The 12,924-nt window shown below is 39.2% G+C and overlaps 1 protein-coding gene across 1 annotated transcript in view; it reads left to right on the top strand.

Moving 5' to 3' along the window:
• galnt18a (UDP-N-acetyl-alpha-D-galactosamine:polypeptide N-acetylgalactosaminyltransferase 18a) overlaps positions 1 to 3,706 on the top strand; it is a 280,427-nt gene extending 276,721 nt beyond the window's left edge. The window contains exon 11 of the mRNA XM_060928436.1: positions 3,560 to 3,706. Within this exon, the coding sequence (XP_060784419.1) occupies positions 3,560 to 3,706 (147 nt within the window). The remainder of the gene's footprint in view (positions 1 to 3,559) is intronic.
• Positions 3,707 to 12,924: the final 9,218 nt, after the last annotated feature.

The raw sequence follows: 12,924 nt of genomic DNA, 5'->3' as shown, positions 1-12,924 counted from the left end.
TTCCTCCATCTTGCAAGAACAATATGATGTGGACGAGGCCTACAAAATCCTGAATAGATTCAAAACATCAATAACATGATAAAGGTGAATTGAAGTTCATTCATTGGTATTAAACTATCTTGCTGTATAGTGTGTGTGTGTGTGTGTGTGTGTAGGTTCTCTAGAGATCGTTATATAACTATAAGACACATGAACATGTTAGTCAAATAAAAAGTGACTATCTTCATAATCTGCTGAATCAAACAAATCAAAACTTGATTCACTTTTCAAAAGAATCAAATCAATCTATTGCATTTTGGCTTCAGTTTCAGTTCCAGTTCTGCTGAAGCACAGAGGGTTTCATTTTAAACAAAGCCTCTTTATTTATCCTTGGAGATGTAGGACAGGAGAAAGGCCCCGGTGTCAGATTCTGAATTTCAGATCAGGAAGGTGTTTCATCTCCAGCTTCTGCTGTCATCATTTTTCTTTTCAGCCTGGATGATGGAGAGAGAATCACTGAATCACACTGCTTCAAAAAAACCCAAACCTGACCTCGTGCTATAGATATCGAGCTCAGAGGTCTGTGAGTCGAGCGTGAGCTTCTTCCATGGTTCATAAATATTTATTATCTGTATGCTGAGTGTATGCGCCTCTTTGCTTTAATGCACGACTTTGATTTAAGAAACTCTGAGTCACTTTGTTTGAGTCACGTTATTACATTAAGCTTTACATTTTTTTTTCACTCAGATGGAACTTTAAGGGTTAATTATTTCAGGATTTCTTTACTGGTCCATTTTTGTCAGTGCTGCGTGAATTTTAAGTCACACTAGTGACATCAACGTACTTGCCAACTTTTCAAAATTCTCATGGAGGAGAAAAGTGCGTGAACGACATGTTCAATTGGACGAGGGTCTGACGCGAGGTTGAAATGATAAAAACAGTGGATCCCAATTAATTGCAAACCATTTGAAATTTATACAATTAATGAGTTTTTGAATTGTTGATATTGTTCTATCAGTTCCTATAGGTTATGGGATTCATGTATCAGGCATGAGGTAGCTCAGAGTGAAAAATCTGAAATAATACTCGTCTTGAATTTTAATATAATAACAATGAAAGGGAAGTCTTAAATCAGATTTTGAGCTGAAAAATCTCCTGCCTGAATATTGTATCCATACAGAGATCCACAGGAAATAACACAAGCGATGCTTTAGAAGAATGTTTATCATTTCTTCAAATATTCACAGTGAATGAAAGTATTATTGGATTGCATCAAATGTGTTTCCTTCTGTAAGCTCGTAAAAATACAGAGAACTATAATATCATATATAAATTAAATTTTAATAAGATTTGACCAAAATAGTAACAACTCAATTAAATAAATACTGCACTGTCTTAGTACGACTAAAATGCCTCTCTCTCACTAAACACTTTCCAACAGAATTTTTAAAAAGCACTAGAAATCCTGGGCGACGCGGTGGTGTAGTGGTTAGCGCTGTCACCTCACAGCAAGAAGGTCTGGGTTCGAGCCCTGTGGCCGGCGAGGGCCTTTCTGTGCGGAGTTTGCATGTTCTCCCCGTGTCCGCGTGGGTTTCCTCCGGGTGCTCCGGTTTCCCCCACAGTCCAAAGACATGCAGGTTAGGTTAACTGGTGACTCTAAATTGAGCGTAGGTGTGAATGTGAGTGTGAATGGTTGTCTGTGTCTATGTGTCAGCCCTGTGATGACCTGGCAACTTGTCCAGGGTGTACCCCGCCTTTCGCCCGTAGTCAGCTGGGATAGGCTCCAGCTTGCCTGCGACCCTCTAGAACAGGATAAAGCGGCTACAGATAATGAGATGAGATGAGACTAGAAATCCTATCAAAATCCTATCGGAATGCAGCAAAGGAATTTGCTCATTTGCAAACTTTGACTGAAAGTTCAAACAAAATGTAAAAATGGCACTATAAATACTACCTGGGTGCGATTTGCTGGAGGGGATCATCCCCCCCCCCCGGTTTTTATCTCTGCTGAAAAAAAAATCCTCGGGGACAACCCCGTCAATAAAACAAACAACCCAAAAAAAAAGTTGACATGACAGGCATGTTGTGACACAGTTTTCTATGGTCTACATTGCACTCACTTTCAAAATGACCCGAAGTGGCAGCTTTGATGTTCATGAACGTCCCCAACAAATAGATACATTGTAGATAATAACAATATCTTTGCGTTCTTATAAAATGCAAAGATATTGTTATTATCTACAATGTATCAATGTATCTGCAGGGATGCAAATAGTGCACCTTTTGGCGGATGCCGCCTTTTTCACGGCCGATTTTTTTTGGGGGGGGGCATGAAACAGGAAGTATAAGGATGAGAAAAAAACAGTTTAAATCGGAAAGCTGCGCACAATGTGAACTGCACCATCAGAGCAAACTGTTCATTTAGTATTCATGTATTTTAGTGATTTTCGAGTCACTGTCCATTTAATCCGGAGGGAGAGAAACATCACAGCAACGCGACAAGCAATGCGAACTTTGCTGTGTGTTAGTGTTCGTGTATTTAGTCAGAGAGATAGGAAGATGAATTTACTATCTCTGGTTTAGTGTTCGTTTTCATTTAGTGTTATTCATTTGATATCATCGGATGTTACTGAGCTGTTAGCCTATTGTTACCTTAATTTTGTGACGTTTCATGATTTAAAAAAAAAAACATCCCCCCTTCTGGTTTTTTGACAAATCGCACCCTGAATACTACCATACTATCAAAATGTACTCCACAAAGAAATTCACTCGAATGCAAAATTTTAGTCCGACCAAAATACACTCACTAGTAATCTTTCACTTAAAACCTCAAAACTCGATCAAAATCAATCACTTTCCAGATAATTCACTTGTAAACTTTCACTTAAAACTTTCAAACATAAATTCAAAATAGCACTCAGACGCTACCGCACTATTCAAATACACTCACCAAACACATTCTCTGTCCTGCAAAGTTTCACTAAACACTTTAGAAGTTGTACAGTTTGTTTCCGAAATGGTTTGGAAGACTAGTTTAATTTCACACTCAAATGTCCATTATATTCTGATTTAAGGTATCTTTACCTTAAAATGTGTAACTGGCTGGTCAAACATTTGCTTATCCATGGAATTTCATTCTCCCATGCAACCTGGGATTTGCATTCATATTTTTGCCGTGTGGTATTGGGTTTAGTCGCCATAATGAATGACTGCTTGTAAAAAATGTCGGACAGCCTGGGTGAATCCTACATTACGGAAGTGACTGTCGTTCTGTTCATTGATTGGTTAAAAATCAGTTGACGTCAGCAGTGTTTCTCATACGATTCTGATTGGACATAATTGGGAGTATTTTTAACTTGGCAGTAGGGATTTCGCCAAACCGGGAGATTATCCAGTTTTTAACAAATACGATCGGGAGATGGGAGACGGAGGCTAAAATCGGGAGCCTCCCGCCAAAATCGGGAGGGTTGGCAAGTATGCATCAAATCAGTGGTGCATTTGTTTTAAACGCATCATGGTGATCTGTCTGATTTTGTCCTCTCTCTCTCTCTCTCTCTCTCACGCACACACACATTCCTAGGGAGGATCCATCCAGAACACCGAGTCACAGTACTGCCTCGAGCTCGTCCAGAGCACTGGAGCAGATGTCGGATATCGGCTCGTCCTGCAGACGTGCACAACCCAAACCTGGACGATTACGAACATTCTGACTACCAAAGTTCTCTGAGGGCACCGACGCCTGCATCAGGGCTGCACATGGAGCTGGATTTCAGACTAAGAAACTCTGCCTTGACATTGGTTCAATTCTGCCACTCGAATCTTAAGATGATGATACACGGGGCAACTTTTTGGGCAACCAGGTGAGACATAGGGCAACTAATTAGGGTAAGAACCAATCAGATAAGAGTAAATCTGTTGCCAGGGAGATAGACATTGCAAAGATGGACACTGAAACATTTACAGCTGTCACTTTTGTCTGGCTTCAGCCGTTATTTATTTCGCTTGAGTAAGAATCACTCCTGGAACAAAAAAAAAGACAATTTACCATTATTTTAACACTTACAAGTCAAAATAAACACATTATTCTGTTAAACTCTTTTTAAATCTCTTTAAAAATACGACTCGCCTCAATCACGTATATGCTGTAACTAATAGCTGACACATACATCACCAAAACATAATCGTTTAATTCTCATCTCAGCAAAAAAGACAAAAGATCACGGACCAGGAGATGCTGCTGAGGAGGAAAAGGGCATGGCAGAGCTCCTGAAAGGCTTCTTTCTTTTATACATCCTGAAGTTTGGACTGTTTCGCCCTCGGGTTCCACAAGTCGTCATGCTCTGGATGTGAATTAGATCAGACGATAAGTTCGACAATCTCTATTACAGCTCACAAAAAAAAAATCATGAGCTGCCCATCATTTTTAACTTGACTCAAGAGAGCTAACGTTATCCCTACGTAGCAAGCGATAACTTTCAGCTAACTATGCTAGCAAAAACCACCGCTAGTTAGCTAAATCCCATTCAATGTCTATGGAGCAGTGGTTAGCTAACGGCAGTTTACACTTAGCTGAAAAAAACAAGATCAACTGTGAGCTCCTGCTCACTTGCGTACCCCCCGCTCTCTTATGTCAGAATGCAAGCGATCGAAGGAATAGGACACTTATTATGGACGTTGACTTCAACAAATAATGAACCCTGAAACAAGTAAGTAAAGAGCAGCGTCTCTTCCCAGGGATTTCAAACAGCATCCTGGTAAACTGGCATTCTGAAATAGCATTTTGCTTCTTGAAATAGCGTCAAAATCCATGCTATATGTTTCATAAACACATTCAGCCGGTAAACAGGAAGTCGATGTGTGACAGACCTGAAAATGGTATACATGGTATAGAACCCCAAGCTGAAGCTCGCTACCAAATATCATGCAGTTGTGATTTGTGGTTGCTGAGAAAAGTGTTGCAAAAATTTTGTAAATCCACGCTATATGTTTCATAAATACATTCAGTTGGTAAACAGGAAGTCGATGTGTGACAGACCTGAAAATGGTACACACGGTATAGAACCCCAAGCTGAAGTTTGGTACCAAGTACCAAGTGGCTCTGATTTGGGGTTGCTGAGAAAAAGGGTGTTTCGGATGGATGGAGATACGGACCGACAGAGGTAAACCAGTATACGCCCCCTCCTTCATAGCGGTGGTATAATAAAATCGATGTCTTAATTCAAACCTGAGCACACAAAAATAAATGTCTGTTGGTTTTCGAAGCATTTGATGAGGTAAATTCACCACTTTGGGTTTACACAGAACATAACAACTTACCGACGTAAGTCGTCTCTCTTTCTTTTTCTTCGCTCCACTGCTGGAGACGCCGCCAAACAAATGTTGTTGAAAATTTCAGAAGCTCTCACTCAGGTGGTCATGTGATTTGCTGCTAGCACTCTGATTGGATGATCTTAATAATAAAAAGTTGCCCAAAATGATGAAAATCGTTCAGATAGAAATTATGTCGCCCAATTTCAATGGGAAAGTGTCAAAGCACAATTGCCCGGCAACATCACCTAAAAAGTTGCCCCGTGTATCATCACCTTTACATGCAGTGCATATCGGGTGATTTCGACATTATATTACAGAGTAAAAGTCACAGGCTGTGGAGATGTGAATCATTTGTACAAACGCACAGGAAAGAAGATCAATAGAACTCACTGAACCACTCCACTGCTTGCTGTCTAGTTGTAAAACCCATCTATTTTATCCTACAGGATATTGAGCCTTCCGACTGGGAGTCGGTGCATTCCAGGCGTTCAGATTGCTTGAATATATTTTAAAGTCATCCTTCATTCTTTTTCTCTTGGTCTGTATTCAACAGTAAATGTCTTAATATCACGGTTCTGAAAAAAAAAAAACACACATTATTAGTGCTCTTTTACCCACATCAAGAAAGTCAGAGACACATTGGCTGTATTTGCATACTGGAACATGATTGGCTCTTATATTTTATGATGTAATAACGCTTTCCTGCCATCCGTTTAAGACTTAAGCTGGATTTACGTTATATGAGTTGATATGTATTTTCTGACGCAAACAATTGTACATCGTACGAGAATTGCACGGTCCTGAATTAAAATTATTATCTCAAGCCCTTACTGAGCTTGAGGTAATAATTTTTAGTAATTAGCTGATTTAGCACCATTATGACCAACATGAAGTTATGATTTGAACTTTTTTATTAAAATCTCACTGTTACGTCACTCAGCTAAACGCCGCCAATAGAAGGACAGCTTAGGATGATGCAAAACTCGTGGGGCAGCTACAAATACAATCAAGGTAGAATAAAAACATAAACAAACAAACGTGCTAATTGCAAAAAATTATTACCTCAAGCTCACTTTGAAGAAAGTTTGCATTTGTGCAAGCCCATTTTCTGCACAAGACCATGTACACTACTGTTCAAAAGTTTGGGGTCACCCAGACAATTTTGTGTTTTCCATGAAAAGTCACACTTTTATTTACCACCATAAGTTGTAAAATGAATAGAAAATATAGTCGAGACATTTTTCTGGCCATTTTGAGCATTTAATCGACCCCACAAATGTGATGCTCCAGAAACTCAATCTGCTCAAAGGAAGGTCAGTTTTATAGCTTCTCTAAAGAGCTCAACTGTTTTCAGCTGTGCTAACATGATTGTACAAGGGTTTTCTAATCATCCATTAGCCTTCTGAGGCAATGAGCAAACACATTGTACCATTAGAACACTGGAGTGAGAGTTGCTGGAAATGGGCCTCTATACACCTATGGAGATATTGCACCAAAAACCAGACATTTGCAGCTAGAATAGTCATTTACCACATTAGCAATGTATAGAGTGGATTTCTGATTAGTTTAAAGTGATCTTCATTGAAAAGAACAGTGCTTTTCTTTCAAAAATAAGGACATTTCAAAGTGACCCCAAACTTTTGAACGGTAGTGTAGAATGTCTGAATTTTCTTTCATCGCAGATCTATATTTAGAGGATCTTCATTGTATAATCTGACACAGAGCTCTCACATTATCACGCAGTTGATTATAGAATCCAGACAAGAGTTTATTTGAAATCTGGTACAGTGGAACATGTGATGATATTAAAACAGTGCTGAAAATGCACAGGCTAATTTTTAGCTTGGCTTTTTTCTTTTTTTTTTACAATTTTACCCCAATTCGCAGTCGGGATGTACGAGTTTTTGAGTCACTGGAAAGCAGCGGAGTGTGTAAAGCCTCGGTCACAATCGGCCGTACGTGCTCCTACGGCCGTTCTACGTGCAAAAACCGCAAGAAACGCACGGAGGGCGTGCGTGTGACGTGCTGATTTTCGAGCCGTAGACTGGCCGCAGACCGGCCGCAGAGGTTCTTTGTCATGTCAAACAAACTCTATGGGCGCTTATGGTTTTTTCAGGTTGCAAGATAAACGTACGGCCAACGTGCGTCTTTCTCCATGAACAAAAAAAAAAACGCAACGATTTGGGAAACGCCAAAAAAATCGCACGGCCAAAAAATCGTACGTCCGGTTGTGACCTAGGCTTAAGATATATTTAATTATTCTAGCCGCATTCACTGGATATGAGCAATCATGCGCTCTGATTGGCTACTCTACTACTAGGATATCAGCTCATATACCATGAGTAGAGAAAAACAAAATGGCGGAACGTTTTGCTGAACCAACCAAGGACGAAATAAAAACTCTACTCGAAAAGAAAATACAAAAAAAAGTGCAACAAAATATGGAATGAAAGTATTTGATGGTAAGAACATATCTTTTTTTAAATTAAATTTTCACGAATTATTATTATTATTATTATTATTATTATTATTATTATTATCGCATTTTTTACTAATTGCTCCTGTCATTTCGCCGGTTTGTTTACCTTCTAAGTAGAAATGATTTAGTTGGACATTTTGCAAAAAATAAAAATGCTCTGCTTCTCAAAATCCAGTGAATGTGGATAGAATAAAACAGTTATTCCACTCAATTTCATCGTACATGGATTATAGACAACTCGGTGCTACACGCCTCATCTGCTATCAGCTCATGTACGACTCGATTTCGTGGAGTAACTGTTAAAGGGGAACTGAAGGCAATTTTTTTATTATCAAAATTCTATTTATCTCACTTTATTAAATATCGGAATGCATGTTTGATCGCTATTTTGTCGCTGCTATAGCAAGTTATGAGTGTTTGAAATATGCTCTGTAATATATCAGTCCATATGTCAAAGCAACGGCTGTAAACGAGATTCGTTGAGACCTGTGCGAGACATCGTAGGACGGAAGTAAAATGTACAGCGGAAATCAAAGTGACCAACATCTGCCAACGTTGTCAAAAGACGCGCGCGTCCTCTTTCGAACACTGATGTAATCAAGCCGGAAGTTTTCCCTGTGTCTGAAATCACTCCGTGCTCACTATATAGGGCACGATATAGTGTGGACGCCATTTTGTAGCGCTGTCCGAAACCTTAGTGAGAATTATGTTGGAAATGCACTCAGTATAATATGTCTCATCTCATCTCATTATCTCTAGCCGCTTTATCCTGTTCTACAGGGTCGCAGGCAAGCTGGAGCCTATCCCAGCTGACTACAGGCGAAAGGTGGGGTACACCCTGGACAAGTCGCCAGGTCATCACAGGGCTGACACATAGACACAGACAACCATTCACACTCACATTCACACCTACGCTCAATTTAGAGTCACCAGTTAACCTAACCTGCATGTCTTTGGACTGTGGGGGAAACCGGAGCACCCGGAGGAAACCCATGCGGACAACGTGCAAACTCTGCACAGAAAGGCCCTCGCCGGCCCCGGGGCTTGAACCCGGACCTTCTTGCTGTGAGGCGACAGCGCTAACCACTACACCACCGTGCCGCCCCAGTATAATATGTATTTATCACAAAAACACATGCATGTATTTATTATTCTGAAAACCCACCAGCCGCCTGATCCGGCACGTTTTAATTGTGCGACAGTAATGACGAAAATACCAGCATGACGGACTCGTCCTTATTCTGTCGTCTTTCCAACTCTTCTCTACTCCACGCTGGTTTGAAGTCGTATGGAATAATCTCCATCACTGATGAAGCGGAAAATCTCAAAATTAATCTAAATTGGAATGATCTGGCCGCTGTGTAAACAGTTTTCAAAATGGCGGCGCTGACACGTCACGTTTGAAGTCTCGCACAAGTCTCGTGAAGATCGCGCGGATAAGCGACACCTACAGTGGACCAAACGAACTACATTCAAAATGGCTAAAAACCGAAAAGGCTAATAAGTGTAATATAATGTGCCAATACGAGTCATGATATAAGGCTAATAAAACCGAAAACGTAATTGAATAACACGTTAATGAAGAAATAAAGCAAGTTTAAAAATGACTTCAGTTCCCCTTTAATTATTTGTCGAAATCGAGGTTATTATTCACTGATATTCACTGAGCCTGAGGAAGATGATTGTTTGAGTATAAATACACAGGTGATTATTTTAAAAAAAATTTTAATTATATTTTTAAAAAATATTTTATTTCTATCTTCAATAGCAGCATGTAAATGTAATAGCGGCGCTCACAGACTTGTGTTACTTGTCTACGCAACTCACATAAAATCCTTTGTTTTGAAATTGATAAAATAAATCACAGTTCCACCTTCCCTTTGAATAGTTTTAGACCAAACTTCGGAGCATCTTTAGAGCTTTTAGGATCAGCGTTTTCTTTCATCATGTGTAATTCTTCCTCACTTACGGTGACGAAGTAATCGGCCGCCATTTTGCCGAGTCACTCGATGTGATTATCGAGAAATAGTCTGAATTTCTCGACCAATCAGCACACGCAGTTTCCTATAATCACCTGCATATTGATATCAATAGCTAATATGGATATCGATAGCTGGAGTAAATACAGGAAGGACATTAAGGGACGTTAAGGGACAGTGTAACTCCTGAAAGGACAGAAAACTTGTATCAGGATTACGGAATATAGCGGTTTGCTTTTATTTAAGTCTGTCACAACAGTGAGAGGTTCATGTCAGAGAAAGGAGAACACGCTTTTGAGGGCTTGCTTTTGTTTTAGCAAAGTTGGTGGATATGTGATCTCGAGTCAGTTACTGATTTTATTTGACATAAAAACTTACAAAATGTGTGATCTGTGAGGATTTTAAAGGACACATACAGTGGTGCTTGAAAGTTTGTGAACCCTTTAGAATCTATATTTCTGCATAAATATGACCTAAAACATCATCAGATTTTCACACAAGTCCTAAAAGTAGATAAAGAGTACCCAGTTAAACAAATGAGACAAAAATATTATACTTGGTCATTTATTTATTGAGGAAAATGATCCAATATTACATATCTGTGAGTGGCAAAAGTATGTGAACCTTTGCTTTCAGTATCTGGTGTGACCCCCTTGTGCAGCAATAACTGCAACTAAACGTTTGCGGTAACTGTTGATCAGTCCTGCACACCGGCTTGGAGGAATTTTAGCCCGTTCCTCCGTACAGAACAGCTTCAACTCTGGGATGTTGGTGGGTTTCCTCACATGAACTGCTCGCTTCAGGTCCTTCCACAACATTTCCATTGGATTAAGGTCAGGACTTTGACTTGGCCATTCCAAAACATTAACTTTATTCTTCTTTAACCATTCTTTGGTAGAACGACTTGTGTGCTTAGGGTCGTTGTCTTGCTGCATGACCCACCTTCTCTTGAGATTCAGTTCATGGACAGATGTCCTGACATTTTCCTTTAGAATTCGCTGGTATAATTCAGAATTCATTGTTCCATCAATGATGGCAAGCCGTCCTGGCCCAGATGCAGCAAAACAGGCCCAAACCATGATACTACCACCACCATGTTTCACAGATGGGATAAGGTTCTTATGCTGGAATGCAGTGTTTTCCTTTCTCCAAACATAACGCTTCTCATTTAAACCAAGTTCTATTTTGATCTCATCCATCCACAAAACATTTTTCCAATAGCCTTCTGGCTTGACCACATGATCTTTAGCAAACTGCAGATGAGCAGCAATGTGCTTTTTGGAGAGCAGTGGCTTTCTCCTTGCAACCCTGCCATGCACACCATTGTTGTTCAGTGTTCTCCTGATGGTGGACTCATGAACATTAACATTAGCCAATGTGAGAGAGGCCTTCAGTTGCTTAGAAGTTACTCTGGGGTCCTTTGTGACCTCGCCGACTATTACACGCCTTGCTCTTGGAGTGATCTTTGTTAGTCGGCCACTCCTGGGGAGGGTAACAATGGTCTTGAATTCCCTCCATTTGTACACAATCTGTCTGACTGTGGATTGGTGGAGTCCAAACTCTTTAGAGATGGTTTTGTAACCTTTTCCAGCCTGATGAGCATCAACAATGCTTTTTCTGAGGTCCTCAGAAATCTCCTTTGTTCGTGCCATGATAGACTTCCACAAACGTGTGTTGTTAAGATCAGACTTTGATAGATCCCTGTTCTTTAAATAAAACAGGGTGCCCACTCACACCTGATTGTCATCCCATTGATTGAAAACACCTGACTCTAATTTCACCTTCAAATTAACTGCTAATCCTACAGGTTCACATATTTTTGCCACTCACAGATATGTAATATTGGATCATTTTCCTCAATAAATAAATGACCAAGTACAATATTTTTGTCTTATTTGTTTAACTGGGTTCTCTTTATCTACTTTTAGGACTTGTGTGAAAATCTGATGATGTTTTAGGTCATATTTATGCAGAAATATAGAAAATTCTAAAGGGTTCACAAACTTTCAAGCACTACTGTAGCATATCCACGGCTTAAAAGAACCAGGAAATTGACAATATTCACACTTTGAGTCCTCCAGCTAATTCTCACAAAAGTATTTACTCACAGAATACACTTTTTTTAAATAAAGTTTAGGGTGAGTTTAAGATTTTATCACGAATGTGTTCATTGACTGAGCTTTTTGCTACTGTGTAGCATGCATTTACAGTATATTCTGAGTTCAGTGTCCTTGTGTGTATCAGGTCTGTGTTTGATGCATAAGCTGAATTTGATATTTTATCAAGGCAAAACAGTATTTATAAGAACTTGTAATAAAAATGTTGAAAGAAATGAGAAAATGATGTTCATTACTGGAGTACAAGAGTGATTCCATGATTGCTTTTGAGGAATTGTTCAAAAGTGTGCAGACTCAGTAACTCACTAACTAGCTAACTAGCATCCATGCTAATGCCATGAGATCCTTAAAAACACCCAAATGGTTTCCTGACGGTTAAAAATTTTTAGTTAATAATTCACTTTCAGGCTATAATTTGTGTAACAAAGTTGTACTTTCAAACATCAGCTAATATCACAACAATGAAAATAACGAAATGAGAGAACTTCTTCTTCCTCTTCTTTTTCTTCTTCTTCTTCCCATGACCTTCAGGAAAATCAGATTGTGCAGTGTCCTGTTGAACTTGTGGAATAATCCAAATATTTCATAACAGGGTTGAGTGAATGAACTAAATTGTACAACCCCAAATCAGGAAAAGTTGGGACGGTATGTAAAAATTGAAATTAAAACTGAAAACAATGATTTGTAAATAATATTTTACTTGTATTGCACTCAAAACAGTACAACAGCACATTATTTGTTGCTTTACTTCATGAATTTTTTTTAATAAACACATTTCAAAAATATTGTGACTTTTTTGAAAGCATTTCCCACTTTATAATATCTCCGTTCCTTCTCCCAACACTTAAAGATGTTTAGGGACTGAAGACACCAAGTGATGAAGTGTTTCAGGTGTTATTTTGTCCCATTCTTCCTGTAAACAGGTCTTAAGCCATGTAACAGTTTGGGGTCATCACTGTCGTATTTTTCATTTCAAAATTTGACCACATGTTCTTTATTGGGGACAGAGGGGACACGCCCTTTTCTTCCACAGCCAAACCTTTGTAATATGTGCAGAATG

This window comes from Neoarius graeffei, chromosome 8 (assembly GCF_027579695.1).
Source record: "Neoarius graeffei isolate fNeoGra1 chromosome 8, fNeoGra1.pri, whole genome shotgun sequence".
Taxonomy (NCBI): Eukaryota; Metazoa; Chordata; class Actinopteri; order Siluriformes; family Ariidae; genus Neoarius; species Neoarius graeffei.
Note: the sequence above shows the minus strand (reverse complement) of the source record. Positions and strands in the feature narration are given on the sequence as shown.